The sequence below is a fragment of the Triturus cristatus genome, chromosome 1_1, assembly GCF_964204655.1.
Source record: "Triturus cristatus chromosome 1_1, aTriCri1.1, whole genome shotgun sequence".
Classification (NCBI taxonomy): Eukaryota; Metazoa; Chordata; class Amphibia; order Caudata; family Salamandridae; genus Triturus; species Triturus cristatus.
In genome coordinates this window covers 1,281,306,656-1,281,334,564 of record NC_140579.1, presented here as the reverse complement: position 1 = coordinate 1,281,334,564, position 27,909 = coordinate 1,281,306,656, and the positions used below count along the sequence as shown (strand labels likewise).

Here is a 27,909-nt window from a genome sequence, read left to right as displayed (position 1 = left end):
CCCATCCTCCCCGTTCTGCGAACTGACATCTAGGGTTAAGGCTCTCCCTTTCAGGGCCCTAGATTTTTTGGCACCAGTGTCGGTCTCTTGCAAGGCTCTGCGTTCCTGGTGCGGAAAGCTATGTACAAGAACTGACGTCAGCGCGCGAGGGCGGCGTCTAAGTACTCCGACGTCATTCCGGCGCACGACGCCAACGACGGATGCGGAGCCGCAGACGACGCCTAGCGACGCGCAAGGGGTATTGCTACAAAAATCTTCCGGATCCAGTGTGACGCCTGGGGATATTCTAAGGTGAGGAATCTAACTAACTAATGTTTCTTACAGATACATCGTTACCGAAGGTAAGTAACTTGTTCATATAGTATTTCCGGTATAATGTATACTAAATTATGGCGGAAATACACAAAAAATAATGCTGAGTTACAGTGGCCTGAATTCGGTTCTTTTGAGGTACCTAAATTTACATATTTGGAAGAGCAGTTGCATAGACGGAAGGTGCGAACAAGTATGTTTGATTCCTTTGGTCTATGGTGGAAATAAATTAATGAAAGAAAGAGAAGAGCTCAAGCTAGAGAAAATAAGACACTCGGAAAACTTGCTCAGCATGAAAGCGCAGCCCTTAGAGGACGAGAAATAGAAATATAGAAGGGTGTGATGGGGAACACCGACTTAACACAACAGGACAGTACCCCTTACTGCCCCCAAAAATTGACGAAGACAATGCTATGTTGCTTTTTAGACCTCCCGCTTATGAGACACAGCAGTTGATACAGCCGCAGTCAGCACCTGCCCAGAACGCTCCCATTTCTGACTCCCCAACCCCACCGGCTCAGGTGGAGGTACCTGACCCAGAGACTGAAACCCTTACCCCTGTAGTTATTCCTAAAATTGTGAAGAAATATGACAAAAAGGGACTCCGAAAGGAGGTTAGAGATTCAGACAGCAGTTATGATTCCGACCCGGGCGAGTGTAAAAGGTCACATTCTCCTAGACTCAGGGACGAGGAAAAGGAAAATAATAGATCGCATAGCTTACAAACTAATTACCGACTGTGCCTACCCTTCAGACATCCACGCCGTAGCAGAGAGCCAGGTACATACGACAAGAAAGCTATTTTTTAGAAAGAATGGCTTACCACCTTATGGCCAAACAGGATGACCAAAGGGTGGAAGTACCGCTTGGTTTCCGGAAAATATATAGGCGCTTGAACGATGTTGAATCTACAGAAAATGACAGAGATGCATTAGTATCAATGATAAAAAATACTCTGCATTCCAATAGTCGGAGTATTGTTCAGATGCCAGTCAGAGGCTGCCCCCAACTATGTCCCTCCACGGGGTACTGGAACAGTCCTGAATAACCCAGATGACCCGAATGCCTGTTCCAGATTGTTTAGCTTTGTATATACTCCTTGGACAAAGGCTGAGATGTTACAGTTACGAAAACATATACCTGACATCTGAAAGAATCCTACGGGATTCTATGAGAGTGTCCAGCAGATACTGAACACTTATACCTTGACCCTAATTGACATCACTCAATATTTTGGCCTTATATTGCCAGCCGAGCTTTGGAAACCGCTCAGATATGTTAACCATCAGGCAGCTTTCCATGGTACATGGGAAGACCTGGAAACAAGGGAAAAAGAGAGAACCTGGTGAAAAGCCACATGAAGATATATTAGCACTGCCGAAAAGACTGTTAGCCAAACTAAAAACTCTCGCTCCAGAGAGAAAGGTAGATTGGACCCTTCTCAATGCTTGCAAACAGAATACTGATGAATCAGTCTCTGATTATTTTACTAGACTAGGAAAGGCATATACCGATTTCAGTGGTCAGGATGTCGCGACTGAAACTGGTCGCCACCTGCTTATTCATCCTTTTCTTAAAGAGCTCTTACCAGGAGTGGGGAACAGGCTTATGGCCAGTGAAAGTAGCTGGCCAGCGGCAACGCCCCCCACTATATTGACAATGCCACAATAATACGAGGTTCAGTACAAAAACGCAGAAGAAGAAAAGGAGACTAAGAAGAAGAAATTAAAAGAACAAGTGTTGCTTAGCCAGTTAGACACCCGTAATCGCCCTCGCGACACAAATAATGTCCGTCAGCAAAATACCAGGTTCACCCCGAAAACACAAAACACTCCAGTACAGAACCAGCAATCGTATCGATCTGGTCCCCAGTCTACTGATATTTGTGCCTATTGCAAGTAACTGGGACATTGGAAGAAGGATTGCCCGATATTAACTGATAACATTGCCACAGGCAAAATGCAACTGCGACAGTTCAACACCCCCTCCCGACCCCAATTTCAATATAGAGGCAACAGGTTTGATAATTCAGAACGCCAGGCTAGCCTTCAGGATTATGCCGAAGACGATATTGAGATGAGCCCAGTATATTGGTCAGCCTAGGGAGGTCAAGGATGAGGGACGGAACCAGTGGAGGTACCTGTAGCTCAACAGGGACCCTATGTTACAGCATCGGTGGCTGGCGCTAAATGATGTTTCCTTGTGGATAAAGGAGCATCCCGCAGCACCTTGACCACCCCACTGATTCCGAGGGCTCCTCCATCTGGCAAACTAATTACATCGACTGGGTTCGATGGTAAGCCCTCTGTGAATCCCCTATCCAAACCTACGCCATTCTCTATCAACGGTGCTGACACTTCTGCAAAATTCCTGCTATCACCAGATTGTATTGAGAATCTCATGGGGTTGGATTTGTTAAAAAATTACCGTTGCACAATCGGATGTTCTCCAGATAATGTAAGTCATTCTTAATGACAATATTTCCCCGTGCCAGCTGTCTGTACAACTACTCCAACTTCCCGACATTCAGGAAGATAGATTTAGCTACCATCCCAAACACCTTATGGGCAACCTCTGATACAGATGTTGGTACTATCCAGATGCCACCAGTTCACATCACTGTCAGGGAAGGTGCACACTTGCGCAGATTACCACAGTATAAATTATCTAAAGAGTGAGAGCTCGCACTACAAAAAATTGTAACAGGCCTCATTCAGGCTGGCGTGGTGGAACAGGTTCCTTCCAACGTCTGCAACAGCCCCATTTTGCCGGTATTAAAACGATCGACTACACACCAAAAGGTGTACAGATTTGTGATTGACTTGCGGGCCATTAATAAGATAGTAGTGCCACAATTTCTGGTAGTTTCCGACATAACTACTATCCTCACCATGAATCCACCTACAGCTAAAGCCTTCACGGTCATAGATTTGAAAAACGCAATATTTTCCATCCCAATTCATGAAGCTTCACGTTTTCTTTTTGGCTTCACCCTAATGAACAGATCGTATAGATTCTCTAGCGCCACTCTGCGCTATACAGAAAGTCCGAGCATTTACAGCCAAGCATTGAAGAAACAACTTGACCAGATCCATCTCCCAGAGGGAGTGGCTCTTATTCAATATGTAGACGACATTTTATTCGCAGCAGACACTACCCAGTTGGCCCGACAGGCATCATTAATGACTCTCAAATTCCTTGCTGAATATAGCCACAAAGTATCCAAAGACAAATTGCAGTATTGTAGAAAACAGGTGACTTATTTAGGTCAGCTGTTGTCTAAGGAGGGACGCACTCTTACACCAAACAGGATTTAGACTATTTTGAACTTCCCTACTCCAACCACCCAAAGAGACGTGAGAGCACTAATAGGTCTCACCTCCTTCTGTAGACAGTGGGTCCCAAATTTTTCACTCATTATCAAGCCACTTCTTTCCCTGGTGACTAAAGAGGTTTCTGATCCTATTCCCTGGACATCACAGCATGCGGAAGCATTCATGACCCTACAACAGGCTCTGTTTTCAGCCCCAGTCTTGGGTACACCTGATTATCAAAAGCCATTTTATCTCTTTTTACACGAACGGTCAGGTTGTGCCGTCTCACTTCTGTCAAATGCATGGTACACACAAACAACCCTGTGCCTATTTTTCTGCTGTTTTGGATCCAGTTGCCCGAGCTTTGCCTACCTGTCTGCGCGCGGTTGCAGCGGCTGCTGTGGCAGTGCGCCAGGCAGAGGGTATAGTTCTAGGGTCCCCATTAACAGTTCTGGTACCACATGCCGTTGATATTCAGTTGAATAGAACCAAAACCCAACACCTTACTAGTGCCAGACTGTATGGATACGAACTTACCCTGTTAAATGCGCACATAACTATTTAACGCTGTACCACTCTGAATCCTGCTACACTCTTACCCCTACCTGATACCGACCCCCTCACTCAGCCACCCCATCATGATTGCGTATTCCGAACAGAAGCAGAAACCAAGGGAAGTGTGGACCTTAAAGACACAGCCTTACCAGATGCAGAAGGCCACCTGTGGGTAGACGGTTCTTGCCTGAAACTCCCGAATGGCACCACATCTGCAGCCTATTCTGTCACAACGGCACTTACAGTAGTTGAGACTGCCCGAATATTACAGAAATCAGCCCAAGTGGCAGAGATAACAGCACTTACGCGCGCTTGCATCCTCAGTACAGGCATGACTGTAAACATCTACACCGACAGTCAGTATGCTTTCGGGGTAGTACTCAATTTTGCACTACTGTGGAAAGAAAGAGGTTTTCTCACTTCTCATGGGACACCTATACAACATGGTGAATGGGTTAATACCCTTTTGGAAGCCATCACTCTCCCTGCTAAGTTAGCAGTGATCAAATGCGCGGCACACAAAGTTATTGACTAAGTAGGACAGGGGAACGCTCTGGCCGACAGCACAGCCAGGAACACAGCCTTAGGAATGATACCTGCACCAATGTACGTCCTAAAAAAACAAGCTGAGAAATAGCATGATGCCAGACAACGGATTATTGACATACAAGAATCCTCTGCCATAGAAGAAAAAGAGCAGTGGAAAACAGATGGTATGTTAGATGAGGAGGGATGTTGGAGATCTCAGGATACTCTTAGGTGGAAACTACTAACAGCATATGTTATTCCCTTACTTACAATGACACACTTACATGCAAACATTGGGTCCCAAGCCATGTATACTATGCTCAAGGAAGTATGGGACCATCCCAAATTGAAACCCCTGGTCGAGCGATTTGTCAAGCTCTGTCTGACCTGTTTAAGATACAATGTGGGCAGGGGAACAAAGGTTCCGACAGCAGGATTTGCACTGCCCTCTGCCCCTTTCGAAGTCCTCCAGATGGATTATTTCCAGATGAACAGAGTTAACAGCTACAAGTATGTCTTGGTGGTGGTCTGTGCATTCAGTAAATGGGTGGAAGCATACTCCACCAAGGATAATACTGCCATTACTACAGCTAAAGTACTCCTGAAGGAATTCTTTCCCCGGTATGGCCTTTGTAGATTGATGCAAAGTGATCGAGGATCACATTTCATCGGCCAGACAGTCAAACACATCTTAGAGGGACTGGGAGTCAAGCAAACATTCCACGCTGCATTTCACCCCCAGGCAGCAGTATTATTGGAACGTTATAATGGAATCCTGAAGGAGAAATTAGCTAAGATAACAACTGAGACAGGATTGAATTGGGTAAATGCTCTACCTCTGCTGTCTATACGATCAGTCCCACATTCTAAGTCACACCTTACGCCCTACGAGACAGTTTTTGGTAGACCTATGAATATTTGGAATGCCCCATCTCTGAAATCCCTGACTGACCTTCCCCAGGAAGTGTTGTCTGATTATCTGTACGAACTCACTAAAACTATGTCTTTACTCCATGAACAGGTCCGGGCCTCCGTCAGACAGATCTCAGGGCCCTGGCCATGATTTCAAACCCGGAGACTTCGTTGTGGTGAAGATCTTTGCACGCACCCAGTCTCTGCAGCCTCGCTGGAAGGGTCCCTTGCAGGTGCTGCTGGTGACCAGAATGGCCTTGCGAGTAGAGGGAAAGAAATTCTGGGTTAATGCCTCCCACTGCAGAAAAGTGGATCCCATAACTGAAGACAACTTGAAAGTACACAAAGAAGTTCTGACCCACAACAGACCAATAGACTGACTCTGATTCTGAACCTGAACTAGAACTTTGTGACGAAGGAACAGACTGATACTACCTCCGATCCAAGGCTAAGCTGAAGAACAAGCCCAGCTCCAAGGGCCGTTAGTACTCCGTTGTCCATTGCTGCAGGGCGGTTGTAAAACCTGACTGAGGGTCCTGGGTACCCCCTAGTAGTGGGTTACCGGGGCAGATATTGGTCAGTGAAGCAACCAATAACTATCGGCGGCTATTAGGGACATTGCAGTACTCTCAGGACACTTGTAGAGCTATTATGGCTGGAGGTTACGATGATGTGGGACCAATCTCCCCAAAACCCGGATATGTCCTATTCATGAGTACCAAAGACTACGTACTGCCTTGAACAATGATGACAAACATGGGCCATCACCCAGGTCTGCCAATGTTCCCCTCGATGAGGAAAACAGTCAACGACACGGGAATGGTATGGATCCAGAGGTCACATGCACCTGTGATACTACCCCCACGCTGAAGAAAGCTAGAATGAGAGTTTACAGTACCCGGACAATAGTACTGATTGTCCGGACTACGTTAGCTGTTCTGTTCAGTGTAGTGTTCTGGATTATTGAAGAAACAGCTCCAGCCCATCACACTGTCGTGCCTCACACCCCACAACCATCTGAAGTCCCTGTACATTTGTATGTTCCGTGGCCTGATTATCACTTCAACAGACATTCTGAATTCAGTAATACTTTCATCCAAATGCTGCATCAGTTTAATCAAGTTGCGTGTGCAACTGACTGTTATGTTTGTGGACTTCTACCTCATGCAACCTCATGCAACTCAACCCACTGTACAGTTCCTAGTGTTCCCTGTCTCGTCTGCTTATACTTGCACTCTGATGTACAACCTGACAAACGTCTTTCCCTCACGTGACGACGCTTGCAACCTGACCACATTCCAGCCCTTTATGTGGACATTCCATGCCCACAACAATACCATCTGTAATGCCTCTGACTCAGCACCAATGCGTACCATCATGTCCACCCCTATGCGAGGTACATGGGGTTACACTTTTGTTACCAATCGAGCTAAAACAGTTGCCATATCTGTCACGCCACGCCCTGGTACATTATGTCTGCAAGGTCGAGGAAAAATACTGGTAGGAGTCAGTCTATGCAATACTACAATGACTTATGACTTATGCAGGATTGCATTTTGTGTGTGGAAACCAAGCTTACACGTGGTTACCCCCTGACTGGAGTGGTACATGCTACATTGCTTTCCTCCTACCACCCGCTTTCAACAGAGACAATATGTACCACCGCCAGAAAAGACAATTGCCAGATGTGGAACAGACAGACACCACAGGTCAACAGTTCTATGATGCTATGAAAGGACTGTTGCTGTACTGGGGTCCTATGTCCAACAGCCTCCAGATCAGAAGATTAACCAGAGTCCTTGAAGCAACAATTAATGTGACTGCAGGAATACTGACCAACTACTCCGCTGAACTTGATGCCACCCGCATGGTTGCCCTCCAAAATCGTATGGTGCTAGATGTCATCTTAGCGGATAGGGGAGGAGCCTGCCGCATCATCGGCGCAAGCTGTTGTGTGTATATTCCTGATTCGTCACCGTCAGTATATAATGCTATCTCCAAGCTTCACCGAATTGCCTCCGAAATCCATCAAGAAACTGGAACTCCCTGGTCTTGGAGCTCTGGATTCTGGCAACTACTCGTCTCCTGGGGTTGGAAAATGATAACGGTCTTACTGATTCCACTAGCCCTTCTGCTCTCTGTGCATCCATTGCGGTCCCGCACTCAGTTCTGTCTGTGCTGTCGGATGTACCTCACCTACCAAGCTTCAACGCACCAAAGATAGTAAAATACTGTATCAACAAGCTGTAGACGAGCTTATGCGGATTGATATTGACTAAGGTGTTGCTCATGGCAAAAGGCGGGACTGTGAAACCTGAATCTGCTAAGTTGCCATGTGCCCCACCATCTTTGTGACTACAGTGTCCATTTCACCTCTGTTTCATTGACCACGTACATGCCGACCTGAACCTCGAGCTGACCTTTCCCCGCACCCATACTAAAATGTTCTAGGAATGTTGAGATGACGGATTACCTCGCCCCGGGGTTCCATTCCTGTTCAAACTACGCGGCAAGAGGCAGGTGATGTGCCCAAGGCTTATACTGCCCCATTCTAGCATCAAGCTCCGTGACAAAGGGCAGGTGATCTATATCTCCATCGTCGCAAGCTAAATGGACTTTCCACGTTCCTGCTCTTGCAAGGGGAGTGTCCACATCCTATAAGGGGTGCTGCGTGCTCCTTGCAAGTCGAACATTATCCCATTAACTACCTCCAGTGGGTCACGGACACTTTTCCATCTCTAGAGATTCCTGTGTGAGATTAATAAACCTGCGTTTCTTCACTCCCAGTGGTGTGGTCTCCCATTTTTTTTACGTACTTGGAGGAAGCTGTGGACTTGGTTGTTTCCTGCACCGCTGGGTTGTCTACTTCCAAGACCCCCTGGTTCTTCAATATCAGTGGTACAATTGTGGTTATTGGTAGCCCATTCATCAATTAAATCAGGATTATTAAAAGTTGGGGTGATGAAGACCCTTAAACCCCTTGGGACTCTCAGTCCTCATACTTTTGTAAAGCTGTTGCTTCCCACCACTTCACCTGTTACAATTTGACTGCTTTCCACAGTTTGTTCCATAATTGTTTTTTCATTTGGAACTCCTTTCCAACACCCAGAGCCTTCCCAATCGGGCCCGTAGGGGTACCCATGGGTCCCCTCTTACCAGACATGCACAGTGTAGAAGGCACCAGGGGGTGCTCGCCACAGAGTGCCTGAATTTCCCCAGCCACCCCTTTCTTCAATGGCAGCCTATGCATTTGGTTGGAACACAGGCTCCCATTGAAGTCAATAGGAGTCCAACCAAATCGTATCTGAAAGCATCCGGATGCATCATACTAGGTCGGTTGGACTCTCCCGATCAGATTCTTTCTGAAACCATTCCCAAGCCCATTCAGTCAGAAAGCTTTCCAAACCGCATCAAAATCATGCCCATTGTGTTTAAGGTATTGTATTTACCCTTAGATTGACGTATGGTAATCAAAGCATGAATTAATTAGAGCTGATCTCATAAGTTCTTATCTAGTTGTCTGTACCGCATAGTTTTAGTAATAACTGAAGGTAAAGTCGGGTATCTGTCTGTAGTTTTCTTGACGGCCGAAGGTCTGTCTTCCTGGGTTCTTAGAGACTTGCTTGTGCGGTAGTGCACTGATTGAACATAGAACCGTAAAGTGGCCAAGTGCTTTGTTCGCTTGATAGGTGTATGAGCAGGATGAGTGAGTCTTGGAAGCTGTTCATCTAGGCAGCTAGTTTAGTGAGCACTGCCTGACAGGATTGGTGTGTTTGTACTCATTGTCGTACGAGGATTTGGGCTTAGTGCTTCTACGAGGAATACAAAGGGAAAAATCGTATTGTAGTGCTGCCTTTCGGAGTTCTGCAGCACATATATATAAGCCTTTGGTAGTTAAGGTAACAACAACTATCTTTAGATCGCTTGTCTTTTCTAGAATCAGCCTGCATATCCTCCTTTTGGTTAGAAGGTTCATGGAAAGGGCTTTCATTTGGTAGGTTCAAGAATTCTTCTTTTAAACATTGACTGAAGACTGACGACACGTTTTTGACTAAGCTCGAAAGAGCCACTTTGCACTAAATATTCAGTAGTTAGATTGAATAAAACATCGGGCTTCTTGAATACTGGTGACTCTGCAACTGATTTACTGATCTGTACGTATCCTATGTACCAATCTGTGTCTCAAAAGGATGGTAACTGAATATCGTCTATCCATACACCTCATGCATCCTTGTGGATCAAAACATGTTGCTCCATAGTGTGGAGCCTCTGTAGTCACCTGGAAAATGTGTGGAAGTAAGCAAATCAACATTGAACTTTAAGGACGAGGATGTTATTTTGGCCTACTGCCAAATCCTACAGAAGACTGCAGTGAGTATTTGAATGGTGTGCCTTGATGATATTGGAGTCAGTCAGTAGTGCTTTACGGTTCCGTACAGCATGTGTGCTGTCTGCAGACTTTACTCATTCTCTTTTTAGCCACTTTGATAGTCCTATAAGGCGCCTTCAAACAGGTCACATAAAAACATATTAATGGTGTTTTTTTCCTGGTCTGTGGATGGACTTGTGGGCGTTTACTGTCCTTTACAGCGGGCGTACATGCAATACTGAAGTCTCACAAGACTACTTTTGGCTTCAGCCAGTTATCTTATGCTTCATTTCGATATCACCTGCTCCCGTTATTTTTTTATGCTTCATTTCGATATCACTTGCTCCCATTATTTTCAGTTTCATGAAGGCCTTGTTTAGACGGCTGAAGGTTTTTGAAGCCTATACATACAACTTACTCGTGTTTTGTTTTGTTTGTATATGAATCTTATTGAATAAGCAAAGTGCAACTTGCAAAGTTTAGTCTGAGGTTGCCTATTCGCATTACTTATACATCATTTTCTTTAAACCAGGACTCGTCGGCCAGACTGGCAGTGGGCAGTTCATCGCGCTGCTATTGTGAGCCGCTGGAACTGGCTCCAAGCGCACGTTTCAGACCTGGAATATCGGATCCGACAGCAGACTGATATTTACAAGCAGATTCGTGCAAACAAGGTAAGCACAATACTTTATCCTAATTTGCATGTATGAAGCTACAGGCTCTGAAGTGTGAACGTATGTGGGTTGTGTTGGTGGACACATGCCGTTTAAAGAGTATATGGGGTTAAACAATTTCTGACTGTTGATTTTGAGGTTTTAAGTTACTTGCCTACCTGCGGTCTCCACGACCCGAAGTAGGCCGTGTTGTTCAAGTCTCGCACTATTATGTCCGCGCAATCATTAACAATTTGTGGCATACTTCTCTAATCATTTATCCTGCTTGTTAAAAATTTTACTTTTTCTATTATTTGAAAACCGAATAATCCAATGTTGTGCAGAAAGCCCCAAAATTGTAGTTGGGGGTTATCAGACAAAGGAGGAGATGTATTACAAAAGGGTCCATTTTCCTTACAAACAGTTGGCGTTTTACTCCATCAATCCAGCTGATGTCTTTTTTTAATCTAAAACGAATTCCCTCTTCCTTAAAAGGATACCTACACAGCTACGTGCTCACCACAAGGGCTTTCCTTTGCACCGTTTTTGATACTAAGGCTTGCTTCTACATCATTGCTTCCCCCCATTCTCATCCTTTAGGTATCCCTCTACCTAGTGATGGGTCTTGGAGTTTCTCCTATAGCTTTTCAGTACAGCTTTGCACACACCGGTACCACACACCTCGGTATAAGGCGCTAGGATTCTCCATCGTGTAGCTCTCTAGCTACCTCTAAGTAGCTCTCCTGTGTGCAGCCCAGCCTACTAAAAGAGAAACTTTTGCACAGCTAATTTCACACATGTATCCAAAACCTGAAAAGCGTGCATTGGAGATTTAAATGTGGATTTTCAGACCTAATAAGCTGATGTTTGAAGAAAATGGCTGGATTTCTAAAATGTATATAAAGGTAATATTTGGGTGATAAATCGTGAGGTGCTCAGGAAACTTGCTTCTAATATTAACGATTCTGTGGCAGGGGCATTGTAGCAAGAGCTGTCATAAATTAACCATGTACATGTGGCATTCCAAATGGATAGTCTTCACATTATGGCTGGCCGTCCTGCCTAGTGTAATCAGGTGATCACTTCAGGTGATTTTGCATTGGGTGACTGATGTAGTTTTGTCTGTGGTCACTATTGGCACACTAATATTAGTAGCTCAGTGAGATTCATTGAACATAGATAGATCTTATTACAGAAAAGGTTGGAAACCCTATAAGCTTTGGTCGGGGATTTTTCTTTTTCCTTTCATCGACTTTGACTGTTTCATTTTTTTTCTTCCCATCTTTGTAGATTGGAGCCAGATTATTTTGTGCTCAGCAATTTCTGTGTGGAGTTTAGTTCATTTTTATATACATTTGTTTTTACTGTTTTCTTACTGCCCTTTCAGCTCGAAGAGCTACTGCTGCAGTGCTCCATTTTAAAGTCATGCAGAACATATCACTGCTGTCTGCAGTGGTGGACACAGGCTGCAGCTTCTCTGGTCTACCGAATAGTCTTTTACTGAACCTTTGTGTGCTATATTGTGCTTCAGAGATCAATAACACACTTGCTCATCTAGCAGGTCAAGTCTCCTGAAGTGACATTGCACTCCGGAATTGAACAGATTTTTATTGGTGTGTTGCCACAGATTTGACCAGAGAGGATGAAAGTCTCCCTCGGTGTGAGTGATGGGATACAGTGGAACTGCTCTATTAACTCTAGGAACATGCTCAAGAAAATATATTGAGCCTAATGACTGTGGGTGTTGAAGTCCCAATCTTTGTGAAGTGCTGTGGCGAAAATATGTGACAGTCTGTGGTTGGAGGAGGGTTGGTTGGGTGTACAGCGACTCCTTTTTATTTTTTATTTTTATAAAATGCCAATACCATCATAAATAGGAAGGTACATTACCCTCTTGTTTTATGGGAAGAATCTGTTGGAACTCTCCACTTTCAGGTCCTTCAGCTGCATAAAGAGTGCATTGACATATTAATAAATGATATCCAGGCAACACAAGACAGATCAACAATTTTTTGCCTGCTGACAAATTATCAGACTCCAAGCCGTAATCTCCTTTCACTGCAAAGCTCTGTCAGCTGCTTCCTTGCTTAGGGTCTGCCCGTGTCTAAATATACGAGCTTCAACGAAAAGACCAAACCTGCTCCTTTCCCCTGATCTCCACAGTAACTAAGAAGTCCCAGTGGTTCCATGTTCATTTGTGTCGCTTATAGCAGAAGTTTTGTCCTATGCCACAGAAAGAAAGTAGAATGTGGGGATTAGCTTCCACTTTTTTGCATTGTGGGCTTGTCAAGATTTTTGGCTGCTTTAACGTGATGGCTTTTTTTCCTCTAAGGTTCTAGGCCTATAAAACCACTCTTTCATGTTTGTTTTGAAAGGGAGAGCATGAAAATAGTCTTCTCTGCAGTACTTTTCCATTTCTTATAAATGTTTACACGTATTAAAGTTTTCATTAAGTAATTGTTACTGAGATAGTCATCTGGTATGCAGTATATTGATTGAGATAATCAGTTTGTGAACTTGATATTCTAGACGAGGAACTTGGGCAGTAACATTTTTGCGACGTGCATCTTCCTGGATTCACTGCTGTACATTATTTTGCCATCTAGTGATTGGGTCCGAAATATTCCCTATTGCCGCTTAAAAAAAACCCTATTTATTTGGAGTTGACCATTTGGTGATCCGTCCCTCTTCTGACATCAGACGTGCGCCCCGGAAACTCCATCGTGTGATCGCCATCTTCAAATAATTTTTTGTGCCATTGGGTTTGGGATAGAGTGGAGACGCAGCTTTTTCACACAAAAAATTGAAAAACACTAATAAAACGTTTCAACAATGAGGAAAGCTCAACACAGAGGAACATAAATAATTATCGGAAACTTATGGTTTTATAAGCCTGCAACACAGTCACCAGAAGAGGCTTGAATATACACCCCTCGATGCCCACATTGCTGAACAACTCCTCTGTACAACACGGTTGTAAAATGTGCTGCCGACACCTTTGGCATCAAATTGAATCAGTAACCAGGGGTATCCTGATTCTGCTAGACTCTGCTACCTTTTTAACAAAGAAGCGAGTTCCTCCTGATGTTACCAAGCGTGTTGGACAAGGGAAGGGAGGCCTTTAGAGAGCTAGCCTCGTCGAAGGCTGTTACTCCACGCGTTGAGAGTAAATAGACGCTCCACAATGCACCCTGCTTACATCAAAGGGTCAGTGGCAGTAGACACCCATCAGTGCGTCCATAGCCTTCAAGAGGGCTAACTCAGCAGCATCTGTTGGTCCACCACCAGGCAGAGAGTAAACAGGTGGACATGGCTGGAAAGAAAATGGAGTGCTCAGCAGCTGTTTAATGGAACATTCCAAATTCTAATGGCCTCCTGAATAGGTATGCCAACCAACGGTGGGAAGTGGAGACTCTTGTCCAATACCTGTCTGAGCAATATCGAAAGAGGGGAAAGGCATTGGTTCAGGAGATAAACACAATAAGCAAAACCTACTTAAAGTTGGCCTTGGACGCTGTGGACACCAAGCAGACCACTGTGCATAGGGACCACACTCGTGAGGCACTCCTGCAAAGAAGCACTGGTGGGACGGAACATACTTAAACACGTTTGCAAACCAACATTGATTCTCTACCTACCCAACCTCCCAGAGAACAATGCTTCATAATCTATCCACAGAACATGAATCTTTCTGGCGAAATGGCTTTGCAGAGTGTTTTTTTTTCCTTTCTGTATTTACTTGCTGTGCTTTATTCCACCATATAGTGGTCGAGTCCGGAACTCTCCTTTTGTAGTTTGTCTCCTTTGTTTTTTGTTGGGTGTAAATTGTTGCCACCATTTGGTGCCTAGTCATCTGATGTCAGATGCCCACTCAGGAAGCCCCCTGTGTGTCGTCACAATCTTATTTCTTTTCCACTGTTTGGTCTGGAAGCACTGCTGAAGACACCCAGAACACTGAGAAGAAAGGACAGTGAAGGTTAGGCCCAAATAAATTAGAAGTTTTCATTCAAACACCACCATAGCAGAGCAATAGATTTGCTGAGGGATCCACCAATATCCACGGAGATACACCCACGCAAGTGGGGCCTATAGGCGGCCAATGGGAGGTGGTCTGAAAATGCGTAGCTAATGGTACCATGTTCTGAGGGAGACGGAGAAACACACAACCTTTAGGCTCTGCCCACAGTGTCACCACAAGTTTGCACAGAGGGATAACCACCAGGTGTGCAAACTTCGCTTATCGAGAAACCACAACATTGAGGGCTGCGAGGCGTGCACAGAGTTTAAGCCTAAGAAATTGAGAGCCAGGGACAACCTGAGGCAGGCACGCTATTACATAGAGGCGCAGAAGGAAAATCCTTTATAAAGAGATCTTGGCTTGTCGAACAAGGAAGAGGACATAATTGCCGACGGAGAAGACCATCGACATTGAGTTTGAGCACAAAGACAAGCTCTGACCGGTAATGCTAAAAAAGAAAGGGTCAGAGGCAAGAATATTGGACTCCAAGTCACCAAAAACTCCCTAGGCACTCGCCGACCGAATGCAAGTCGAGGTTTGAATAACCAGAACCATGCAGGAAGCAGATACCCAAAAAGGCGAAGGCGTTGAAGCAGAACGCATTCGAGAGATGCCAAAGAAAATGCCAGCCTGGATACCAACACCGATAACGAGGCCGCCGAACTGACTTCACCAAAGAGCGGGCAATCGCAATAAGGAGGTGGCTCGAGGTTGGGATGGCGGCAGTCCTCTAAAATAAAAAGGATTTCTATACTTCCCTCAGGGAATTTTGCTTCCCTAAAAAGCTGCTGACGAAAAGGCCCTGGAGGAGGGAGGAGGAGAGAAACAGTGGATTCAAAACCACTCTTACTCCAGAGCCCCAAGAAGACCAAGTGAAGCGAAGAGAATGGCCCAGGATCTGGTCCACAAAGCCGAAGATGTGGAAGAACAATTGCATGATCTCAACTCCGATTCAAGAGAAGAGCGAATAGACACGAATACGTCAATGTAGAACATGATCAGGAAGAGAGCAGCAGACTAATAGGGAGTCCACACATGCCTCCTGTTTGAAATACTCCTCCCCTCAAAGCAAATGCCAGTATTTGCCAATGCTCCCTTGCATTTTGAACCAGGTGAGAGAGGCTTCAAAGACCCAGCGACCTGCAAGTCAGTAACGCCCAGAGTAGAAACGTGTAGACATTCCTCAAGGAACCCTGCTAAAAAGGCAACGCAATGGCAGACTTCATTGTGGCTGCGCCACCAAGGAAAAGACCGAACGTGCCAATTTCATCAGGGCCACCCTCTGATAAGGAGAGTAACGGAATGGAGTTGGTGGGGTGCAAATTCGAAAGGGGAGCCACTATGTAGGGGTGCATCACAAACTACTTAACAGATATGCCCGCCAGCACTGGGGAGAGGTGGGAGAACTGCTGAAGAACCTCCCAAAGCAGTATTAGCAGAGGGCAAATTCTCTTAAAGAGGGAGGCAAGAATATAGTCAACATATGCTTAAAATTGGCAGACTCTGCTGACACAGCATGTAGACAGCTGTTGTCGGGGACAACATTAAGGAGACACACCTGGTTGTTTCAGTGTTCAAAAATGAATCTGTGGCTAACATCAATATGCTGTTTAGCGGAGAACTCCTCTTTGGTAGTGCAATGGATGACACCACAACAGCTGAAAAAAGACACGAATGCAAAGTCCATGGGTGCCTTACTGTTCACAACAGAGGGGAGAGCAGCCCCCTCAAAAAGACCAACAAGAAGGGTGTGTTTACAACCTAGTGTCCCACACCAACCCTTCTATCAGACAAGCCGGGCGCAGGGAACAGTGGTAGTATCAGGCACCACAGAGAAAGCCTTTTCTCAGACAACCGAGAGGTAGGGTACAGCCCTTCCGAGGAACTGGCCTCGCAAACAAGTGACATATAAAGCCAGGTTTCTGCACCACACACCTGTGGAAGGGAAGAATGGATCCTTCCTCCAGCAGTGGAGGTATGTCTAATCAGACAAATTGGTACTCAACACCATCCAACACTGCTATTTCAAAGAACTAATAAAATATCCACCAAGGCGGGGACCAAAAGAAAGAACATATCTGGAAGAGGAAAGTCATATACAACAGGAGTTGTTGCAGAAACATGCATTAGAAAGAGTACCCTCAAAGGAAGTCGACCAAGGAACATGCTCCACATACTTTCTGGATCCTAAACCGAAAAAGCCACTGCGACCAATATTAGACCTCTGCTTCTTAAATCCGTTCATAATCACGCAAAAGTCAACATGACAAGTCATTCCACAAGTCTGGGAAGCAGATACTTGACTATTACAAATCTGAAGGACACCTAGTTACACATCCTAACAAACTACAGTCACAAGCTTCTATGCTACATAATAGACAAACCACATACCAATTCAGGGTACTACAATTCGGAATAAAATGAGCACCCACAATATTCTTATTAGCTGTAGCAGTACACTTAACAAGAAAGGAAATACACATGTATCCCTACCTAGACGACTGGCTGGTGAGGCAAACTCCTTTTCCTATTGCGCAGACAGCATCAAAACAGTATAGAGAAATCCAGTTTGTACAGTGTTTCCATCAAATAGGGAAAAATCATCACCTACACCAGAGGGAAAAGGTCTTCCTGAGAGCAGGAATTAATACAACCCATGCAAGAGCGCTCCCTAGGAAAAAAAGCACTAGCAATAACGCAACAAGCTTGTCACTACCGCAAGGGTCAGTCTCTGACGGTATGGATAATATTGGGCATGATGGCTTCCTGCATCCATTTAATGCCATATGAGAGGCTACTCATGGGACCGATCCAAGAACATGTGATGTTAGGAGCAGAAGTTCAGACTATACCTGCTATCTTGTGAAACAAATGAAATTGAAGGTGACTGTTCATAGGTAAGGAGCCATTGAAAAGCCCTGCAGGCCCCAGATATTCAGCAACTTTTTATTCTGTTAAACTAATTAGTAACTTGATTCCGTTAATCTTGAAATCAATAGCCTCCTGATAGTTAATTGGGGAAAGAAAGTCTATTATTTTGAATGTGACATTTTCGCTACTTAGCCTGGATGTTTGAGCAGTCTTTAACCAAGAAATGTTTGGACTCCTATGATGTCATGACTTTGCAGATTACAAGAGAAAAATGTTGCATTAGGCTTTTCACACATTGCTACCACTTGCACACAAAAGAGCTTCAAAGCCGTGCAACTCAAGTTCAAGTTAACTAAGTTGGATTGGACTGAACTTATTTTTAAGCTTTGTCCGTTAACAGTTCCATATCAAGAGTGGGGTATTGATTGCGTGAGAAATAGTCATTACGAAATGCCATAATTATTGCATTGGAGCAAAGATGGTCGCATGTGCTGACCTTTTGGATGTAAAATCCCTAGCTCTTGAAAGTTTGCAGCTTGAAAATCCAGCTAATTTAAAATCAATAGTTTGAGAGCTAGTTTGAAATGCTTTCAAGCCGGAGTGAAGTGTATTTGTGACATAATTAAAACACCACTTTGCAGTGACAGGAGTACGTTAATAAATTACACTGCCAAAGTGCTGCTTTATCAGAATCGAAATTTTGCGAAGTGAAAGCTTTACCTGCAAAGTTAACATGCCTTTCAGTTTGCAAAACGTTGCTTGTTGGTGTTTGTTCCTGAAAATAAGTTAGTGCTGGAAGACTGTCTTCAGAATCTTTTGGAAAGAGGGCTTTTGCTAAACGTCCCCGCCTATGTTCTCTGCCTAGTTTATCAGCAGACTACTACTGTATAGACTTATTTAAACCAGATGGGTCAAAGGTTAGTCCTACATCATGCAGCGGCAACTATGGATCAGCAGGACTCCACCAGTGGCAGCCTAGTTACTACATGGACTGAAAAGAGGTTGCACATAATCTTCACAACAGACCTTGTAGCCAAGAGCAATCTCCGGCCTGTCAGACATCTGAAAATATTATGCAGTGCATTAGCACCTCAGCTGTAGGAACTGAATTTGCTCTTTAGGTCGTTAATATCGTCCATACCTTGAATTTTTGGTCGATCCATTAAATGAAAAGAATGAATTGGAGAGCGCTGCCATTGGGTAACTTAAACTGTGGCTCATGGCCTTCACCAGAAAGTCTGAAGATTGAAGCAAGAACATGAATATATAAAGTTGAGGAAAGAGGAAGTTTTGAAGACATTTACATACCGTTGATGTTCTCTTAAGGATGTGAACGTATTGCAACAGCAGTGCAGCTGACCATGTTGCCTGCAGGACTGTGACAGAGGGAACAGCATACAAATATTGCACCTCTGAAAGATAAGATTGAAGGTGTTTGTAGTAATGGCCACTTTAGGTGAAGGTTTCCCCCTTTAGTGTATTGCCCTGTGACATGGGGGGGTGGGGGTTGGAGGGGTGGCGGTGAGACCTCAATGGGGTCTTATGAGGGGTTGACATACTCGACTGGACCACTTTGTATTCTCGCTCTCACTTGTCAGGAGCGTGAAGCAAAAATTAAGAATAGGGTGGCAGCCCACTTTTAGAGTTGTAAAAAACTGAGCGGCTGCTTGATCAACTCACTGCTGATACTTGGCTCTCCTGTTATCTTATCAAATCTTGTGTAATCACTAAACTACACTAAACTTGCTACATAATTATATACAGAAGAGTTGCTGCTTTTGTTTGTCGTATACATGGTGGTATTAATATAAGTTCACAATTATCATCAAATCTTCTAAGGATAAGGGGGCTAGCAATACATATAGTCCAAGAAATAGGGGTAGATATAGAGATTTTGGGCTAAAGACTGGTTTAGATGTAACCTGAGGAAGTTATTAAAAGAATGGTTAATCAGAGTTGTTGGGCGCAAATAATCTTAGTTTGAGGGTAAAGACCTGTTTGAGGACGAAGTACAACCTGTGGAATTGCAGCAGGCAGCCACCTGTAAAGGATTGGCCGTGGCAAGTTAATTTGAACTGCAACATTATTTACTGCTTTGTATTTTGGTAATTCCTACATGCTTTTGTGTAGCCCTGTGAAAACATGGCTGAGTTTTTTGCCTTGCTCGTGGAGTACTTAACTAGTTCTTATTTGAGGATTGCTGCTAGACTATTGAGTTTTCCGATTGCATTGAACACTGCTTTCTTGTGTTTTTTGAGAGGTAATTTTGTCTTCTTTATTCTGGTTATTATGAGATTTGAAAACGTTGCATTTTTCACTCATTTTGTTTTTAATGTTCGTTATTGTCCGACTTAACTGCAAATAGACATTGTGTTGTGCATTTCCTATTTCACTATTCTGAATGTTATATAGGAGTATCGCATGTTTTTTATTATTTCTTTTTTTAAATTTCTATAACAGAGACCAAGGTTTATACCTTGTATCTTCTTTGATTCTGGCTTGTGTATGAAGCACAAGAATAAATTCCTTATGAGGGAACTTGCCTGTAGTAAAGCTTAACTTTTTAGGTGATATAAATGCAAGTGTTCTGTTGATAAAAGACGTGAATTCAGTTGTGGACGTAGTAATAGGTAAAATTGGCCAGCAACTATCTGTGTGTAACAGTGCTACAGGCTCTGGGTTACGTATCCATGTGGTTATGTTTCTCAGCAGCTTCTCTACCCATTTCCCCCCCCCCCCCCCCCCCCTCACACACACACATACCTTGTTTATGTTTGGTTGATATGATATTGCAGCAACCACTTTCCTCCATGGAAGCATTTCCTGCTGTTGCATTGTCTTGCATTCCCCAGCCTTACATTCTAGACCCCAGTCCTTCTAAATCATTTCACAGTTCGTGTCCCTTACCCCTATTTTGTTCTAGGGATATATCATTCTCTAGGCCTTTCATTGTGTGCGATTTGCATTTGTACTACTTGATGCTTCTGTTTATGAATGACTCTGCAGAGCGAGTTAACCTGGTCTTACGAGAGAACTTAAACCGTTTTGTCAGCACTGAACGCCAACTTAGATCAACCTCGGGTTCAAACTTGAGAATCGGTACAGTTTCTTGCCGATTAACTTGTGCTCAGTTTGCTGAAAATATCTTGAAAGCACATGCTGAATGTAAAATGATATGTAAAGATGCTTTCTTGGGTACTTTGTAACATCTGGTACTCTTTGTGTTTTGCAATTGCTTTGTTGGCTGGTCTGTGCGTAGATAACCACTGCAAGCTTTGTGGTAGCTACTAGTTGACCCAACAATAGCACACAAAGTGATGGGAAGAATTCTAGCTAACAGTTTAACCACTTGCAATAGCTCATTGCAGAATTCCAACCCAGTGTTCTTTCTTGATATTTTGTAGATAGTTTTGGAGATGTAGGTGGAATTCTAAATCCTTGGTGTACAGAGGAAGTCCAGTAATGTTTCCTCATCACTTCTGAGTTACTAGTATCTCAGGCCTTTGTAAAGAAGTCATGTAGGTTGTGCAAAAGCGGAAGTGGCGCGTGTGTACAATGCAGCCTGTTTTTAGGTCTCGCCTAGCGACGCAGTGCATGCGCTGTTCGTGTTGGCGAGACCTATTGTTTGTTTTGGTGGGCGAAGGGTGACAGGACGTGCACACGCACGGCTGGCAACGTTAGCACAAGGAACAGCAGATGTGCACGGGCTCGGCTCCCTCGACGCGCGCAGGACAGGAGATGTGCACGCATACGGCTAGGCTCCCTGAACGCGCGCAAAAATGTTCCTTTCAAAGCAGTCCTATTTTTGGATCGAAATTGACAACGATTGCTTTGGTGTTTGCTAAATTATCAACTAAAAGCAATGGATCGACCTTGTTGGAATGAAAAGCCTCCGATATCAAGATCTTGCATTGTCCATGTTTTAGTATTTAGCCCCTTGGAAACTGTCATGAATTTTCCCGTTTACGGATGTTCACCTAAATTATCATACAACTGTGGCATAGTGTTACTTTTATTGGCATGTTTAAATTAAAAGTTAAGTTCAATGGGTCGAAAAAGCAGTCGTTTTAATATGACCCACAAATGAAGTGGCCATTCCAAACTAACAGTTGTTACAGGGTGTATTCCCAGCCCAAATAATAATGCTAATAACTATAGTTTCCTGCAGCGCTTCATACAACCCCTCTGTCTCCAAGAACTGTGAACAGCGGGTGAAGTTTGTCTGGATGCTCGCCTGTCCTTGCTTGCTCATAATATCATAATATCATAGTATCAGTTCCCATACATTTTTGTATATGACTGGCCACTTGCGGGTTGCAGGGTGTGCTAATCTTTGCTCTGTTTACATTTGGGCCGAGCCTTCGTGCAGACGGTTGGTGGGACAGTGGCCGCATGGTGGCTTGTGGCCGGGTTGCACATAATCCTAGTGGTGGAAAAAAAAGTAGGAGGGGCTGAGATGAGTTGCCTTTCATATTTAATATAGCTTTGATAGCGACTGAACGCAATCCAAGCTCTTCGGACCTCTTTCAGATCCCGGCATAAGTTGTGTGCAAATCTGAAACTATGCTCCTGTCTCACTCTGATGTGAGCATTTATGTGCCCTGCTGTCAGCTAGCACACTCTGATCTTGGGCACTTCTAGTCAGATTTCTCCCGTTTCCTTCCTACTTCTGGCCTTTGCTCAAATGGATTATAGCAGGAAAGATGTGTGCCCCGTGTTTGTAATTGTGAACTCTCATTGCTGCTGCTGCTCTCAAGGATTGTGCCAAGGAGGTGAGTAGCTATCAGAGAGACTGTGTTGGGTGTTCTAAGTCCGAATTTTTGGTAGCGGGTTATTCTGAAGTAAAATGGTGACTTGGTTGAACCTCGGCTAGCTTTTTCGGAAATAGAGTAATTTAATCCAACTCTGGCATCCGAGTAACACGAGTTCTACTTCACTCTAAGTGTTAATACAAACCTGACCGGCGCAGATCCTAGACTGTCGTAGCGGTTTTTACTTCGTTATTGTTCATATAGTACATTTGGTACTTGCCATGCTTATGCTTGCTATTCACAACTTCTATATTTTTTTTAAATCTGCCCTGCCGAGACAAACTCCAGTTCTCCAAAACTTGAATATGTCAAGTCCTTTTGGTTCTTTTTAGTAGACCCTGTAAAACTGAGCTAAAGGTGTGCTTCAATCTTGCACAGTGTTTTAGCTCCTATTTGTTCGTACTGGTACCTTACAGTTTTCTGCTTTGGGCTCACCTCTACCAATTGTTTAGCTGTGTTCTAGTGCTCTTCTCTCACCCTGGTATAGCTCTGCTTGCCTTGGCGAGACCTATTGTTGTCGGTTTGGTGGGCGAAGAGGGACAGGACGTGCACGCGCACGGCTGGCAGCGTTGGCACAAGGGACAGCAGATGTGCACAGGCTCGGCTCCCTCAACGCGCGCAGGACAGGAGATGTGCACGCATACGGCTCTGCTCCCTTACGCACGGCGTGCTTTTGCTTTACCCTGGACACAGACATGGCCTCCGAGACTGAGTGCCCGTTTTGAACCTACTCATCGTGTGTGTGTGTGTGTGTGTGTGTGTGTGTGTGTGTGTGTGTGTGTGTGTGCGCGCGTGCGTGCGTGTGTGTGTGTGTGTGTGTGTGTGCGCCTGCGTGCGCCTGCTCTTATCTGTAATACCGTGGGACAGTGTGGATCTTCAGAGCTTTGAGGGGACCTGCAAGTCACGTGAGTACCGTGAAACTCTCGCCATCTTAACTTACCTGCGGGACTGTGAGGCGGCGACTGCGAGTCGGGTAACGTGCATCTCTGCCCATGCTGCGAGACGGAATACGCTGCATGCGCGTCTATAGTGAGACTGACACCGAGTGAGAGGGCGAGTTTGTGCTCTCTGATAGTCGGTGAGATAGCGCGTGATTGAATCAAGTGATTTCACTTCCTGCCTTCTCTATCCCAGCTGCTCTAAAACACGATCTGTCTCTTCTCTCTCGATTACTTATCACCTGCGGACAGTCTCTCTCTTCCACTTCCACACACGCCCTCATGCTGACACATCTGTCGCTTTTGCGGTGAATGCGGGTCATTGAGTAGTCTCTGTGAGGTCAGCCTCGCTCACACGCCCCTCTGCCCTTGCTAGTTGATTGGCTGGGACACTTCCCCGAAGGCAGTGAATACCATGCGGTCACTAAGCGATTCTTTGGTTCTTAACAGTCATGAATACAGCAGTCGCAAGGCCCCACAATTCACACTGTGGAGGCACAGTGCGACTAGACACCACAGTCGCACAGCTCTGGCGCAAGGGCAAAGTCAGAAACAGCACTAGACTTATTCTCACATCAATACTACCGGGGCACATCCCCACATACATACTGTACAGGATCAAAAGGCCCCCTCTTCACCTCCAGTGCAAGGCCTCTCAGTCCTATACAAATGTGTGCCACTTTGTAACTGCAGTGTACAAAAAGTGATGGATCAAATGTTAGAATTAATCCCAGCCACTGGTAATTACTCGGGGTCCCATCCCAATCCATCATTATTTTGCACAGCATGCCTCCTCAGTTTGGACCCAGCTATATGTAAATCAGTCTTCACTCTGCTCCAGTCAGAACAGTCCAGCCCGAACTGCCAGGCCTGGTCCTGTCTAATCCAGAGCACAAGCGACCCAGGACTGGTTTCATCGTAATTGGGGGTCTTCAGTCAGGTTTCATGCTGGCTGTGCTACAGGAACCAAGATACACCTATGCCTGGACGTGTTCGCACGCGGTCAGTTTTAAACTTGTTTGTGAATATTTGCCTTTCTGTTGCTTTCCACTTTGCGCAATTATAAATAGTTTCTTCTCCAGGTTTAGGCTTTAATCAACCTTGTAATGCGGACTGCAATGTATACGGAGAGACAACAAAGGGCTCACGCAGGGCTACCCACACTCCCAAACGTACTTTTCCAGCCACCAGTTATAGGACAATGGAGACCGTGCCTCATGTAAGCATTTTAAAGATATATTCTGGCATTGACAGTATTTTTTTGGATTGTATCTGTAAAGTGCTGCACCTCTCTCTGATAACAGGGCGTCGATGGCACAAATTTGAAAGCCCCAGCCCGAGCCCTGAGAGCGAGCACAAAGGCACGCGCTGGATGCTGCAGCTCTGTGCAGCAGCCACCATCCAGCAAGCACCCTTTCCAATCCGAGCATTAATTGCTGCATTACCGCTGCCCGGTGAAGATAGTCAGCACAGCTCAGTAAAGCAAACCGCTCTCCCATGGTTATCCAGGTCTATCCGTACCCATTAACTTCTCTCTAGGGCATACATCCACGGGAGGTCATATCATACATAACCAGCACGCATGCTGTGTATATAGCGAAAGAGGGAGAAGGGGGAGACGCAGTGAAAGGTGACCGGAAACGACAGATATTTTAGAAAGAAAAAAAAGAACGGCATGCTGCAACCCCATCCCACGAGATTTATTTTACCAGGGGAACACCTCTCAGAGAAGGACGCGCTGTTTCATACTCCAGTACAACCTGCAGCCTAGGCGTTTATCTGCATTGCCCCAAAGTGGAATAGAAGTTTGCGAATCATTTTGGCGGATCTTCCTCTTCCTTTGCTTTCGGAGAGAGGTGACCCTGCTGCTCGTGTCACCCTGAGCAGCTGCTCCAAGCGATGCAGTCATTGGGATCTTCAAGTGCCTGCGGACTCTGTTCCGGCTCATCACGGGTACCTTGAATAAAGGTAGGACCAGGGGCTGCTCCTGGTTTGAGTTCACCCTGGACGTTGCCTGTGCTCTGTGACGTATCTTGTTTGCGACGGGGTTGGCTGTCGGAACCGTGATCAGTGTATGTGCTTCACAAGGAGTGTGATCGCAGTTAGCTTTGTCGGGCAGTGACAGAAGTTCTTATGCGATGTATCGCATTGGTCCGTCCATTGCTGCATTACATGCACCTGTGCTTTAAATGTTATGATAGGGCTGTTTTTTTTTTGCAGTAGGGACTGTGTAATTCTAGGACTGTGATATTGTAAGATAGATGTTAAGAGAAGATCTGGCTGGCCTCTGGGGTTCTCCAGACTTTTCAGGACCGGGCTGGTTGTTTCTGCACCAGAGTGTGTAATTGTAAGAAATAATGTTCCGATGATAACTGGTCTGGGGGAAACTTGGGACAATTCGGGAGTTGTCCTGTACCTCTGAAAGGTTCAGGACAGCGAGTCACGTGCCTGCATATGCCATAGGAGCCCCTTTCTGCCCAGATGTGCCTGGTCTTAAGGAGCACTGCCTTACCCGAAATCTCAGGGTTCCCCCGCGCCAGTGTGCTTCTATAAATGTTGTGAATTTAAAAATGCATGCTTTTGTGTCTGTGTTTGGTTGATTCTGCCGGGACTACAGAGAAGCGGCTTGAGTTACTCTTCTCCAAAGGCTGCCAAAGCCCTCGTTTTAGTGGCCCCTAGCTAGCTTGTTCATCCTTGGATGAAAGGCTTGCTCGTCGGCAGGGCAGTGATTGTTAAGCAGTTAGAATGACAAGATGATAATAAAGTGCTTAATCACGGTGCTATTTACAGGTCTGTGGTTCACTGCCCTTCTCTGGCAAGGCGCAGTATTCTGTGCCTTAGTCAGTTCAGTTCGAAAGCTTTATTCGGTTTGTAATAACAACCATATAAGCGACAAAAGGAAAAACATTATACATTATAACAGCCTCTGCAACATTCAAAAAGTAAAATACATAGTAAAATATCTACAGATTTTACAAAAAGTGACATGTGCCAACGATGAACATTCTGTGCAAATTACGCTATAAAGTGTCATATGCCAACTATATTCCTATTTTGGCTTCTATAAAATGGCGCTTGTCAACTGTATTCAGTTCTGTGCAAATTAGTTAACCTCAGTTCATTTTATATACAAACTTAAGGAATGATGGATTTCCTAGCAGCAATACTTTTTAAGATGTACAACGCTACGTAAAAGAAAACATCCGGGCTTTCCAGGGTAGAAACTAGCCTCATAGCATTTTTAATGGTCCGTACATTATATTTTAAAAACGGGGGTTTCAAATAAAATTTCCTTAGTGAGAGATAAAATTTTCAGAACATTAAAAAGTTACAACAACTTTGCTTAGACATATCGCAAGGAAACACAGAGCTAGTGCTTTTTTTCATAATCGGGAAAGCCACAAGATGATGAACGATCCCTAGCCTTAAATGTGTCAGGACAAAACGTTGAGTGGATTTCGTTACATCAGTCAGATATGCCTGACAACCAGCTTTAAGATTTAATTGTTGGTAGTATATCAAAGTGGGTTGTTTCCCAATTAGTCTCTCTCGTACCACCTTTTTATAATCTAAAAAGGTTTCTTTAATCCCCCTTTTTGCAAATAAAGTCACATTCTCTGGTTCTGAGTAGATATTACAATTAAACAAAAGTCTATACCAATAATTAATAAAACTCAACCAGGGGATACGGGAACAATAGTCAAACTTCAGACAGTCTTTAATAATACGTTGTGTAAATAACGTTTCCTCTTTCGACCAAATAGAGCGCCATAATAGAAGAGGACGTACGGCGGCTAAGTCTGAAATATAGTTAAGTCCCACTTCCTGATGTATCAAGTCTATAGAGGCCGAAGGGGCAACACTCAGCAAGCGTTTGAGGAAAGTGTTTTCGTCTTGCTGTAGTGACTTCTCAGAATGGTGGCCCCAGATGCCTGCTCCATAAAGAGCAGAAGATACACACCTGGCATTATAAATAGCAACTATATCTTTAATTCTTCTGGCTCCCACTTTGGTTGAAAATCTAAAAATACTATTGGTATTTCTACTCATTTTATGTCGTATGTTATCGTATTCGCATAACCATTTCCCATCTCCTGTAAAGGTTACGCCAAGATTACAAAAAGATTTAACAGAGTACATTTTTGTGCCCTCCAGAAAAAAGGCGTTACTTTACTTAGATGTTTTTTTCCCACATGTCATTACAAATGTCTTAGATTTATTAATGAAAAGTTTTCTGTCCTTAATAAACAATATAAAATTATTAATAAGGCGCTGGAGGCCTATTGGGATACGTGACAATAAAACCGCATCGTCTGCATATAATAAAATTGGGACAGCCTGGCCATCTATCAAGGGGGCATCTGCGGGTAACTGTTTTAAGGTTGCATCCACTTGGTTAATAAACAATGAAAACAAGAGTGGGGCCAGAACGCAACCCTGACGGATGCCCCTTTTAACGTTAAAAAACGGGGTACATTCACCTGCGGTACCATAGCACACACTACTGGATAGACGTTCATAAAGTCTTGCCAAGAAATAAACAATTCCTTTAGGGCACCAATAGCCAGTAGTATGCGCCACAGTATCGAATGATCCACAAGATCAAACGCGCTACTTAAGTCGGCAAA

At 44.5% G+C, this 27,909-nt stretch overlaps 1 protein-coding gene across 12 annotated transcripts in view; it reads left to right on the top strand.

Annotated features, from left to right (window-relative positions):
- Positions 1-27,909, top strand: part of LOC146871964 (KAT8 regulatory NSL complex subunit 1-like) — a 1,874,485-nt gene that overhangs the window by 664,578 nt on the left and 1,181,998 nt on the right. For all 12 annotated transcript variants that reach the window (XM_085652540.1, XM_085652525.1, XM_085652531.1 and 9 more), the window contains exon 3: positions 10,523-10,664. In XM_085652540.1, coding sequence (XP_085508666.1) covers positions 10,523-10,664 — 142 coding nt within the window. The remainder of the gene's footprint in view (positions 1-10,522; positions 10,665-27,909) is intronic.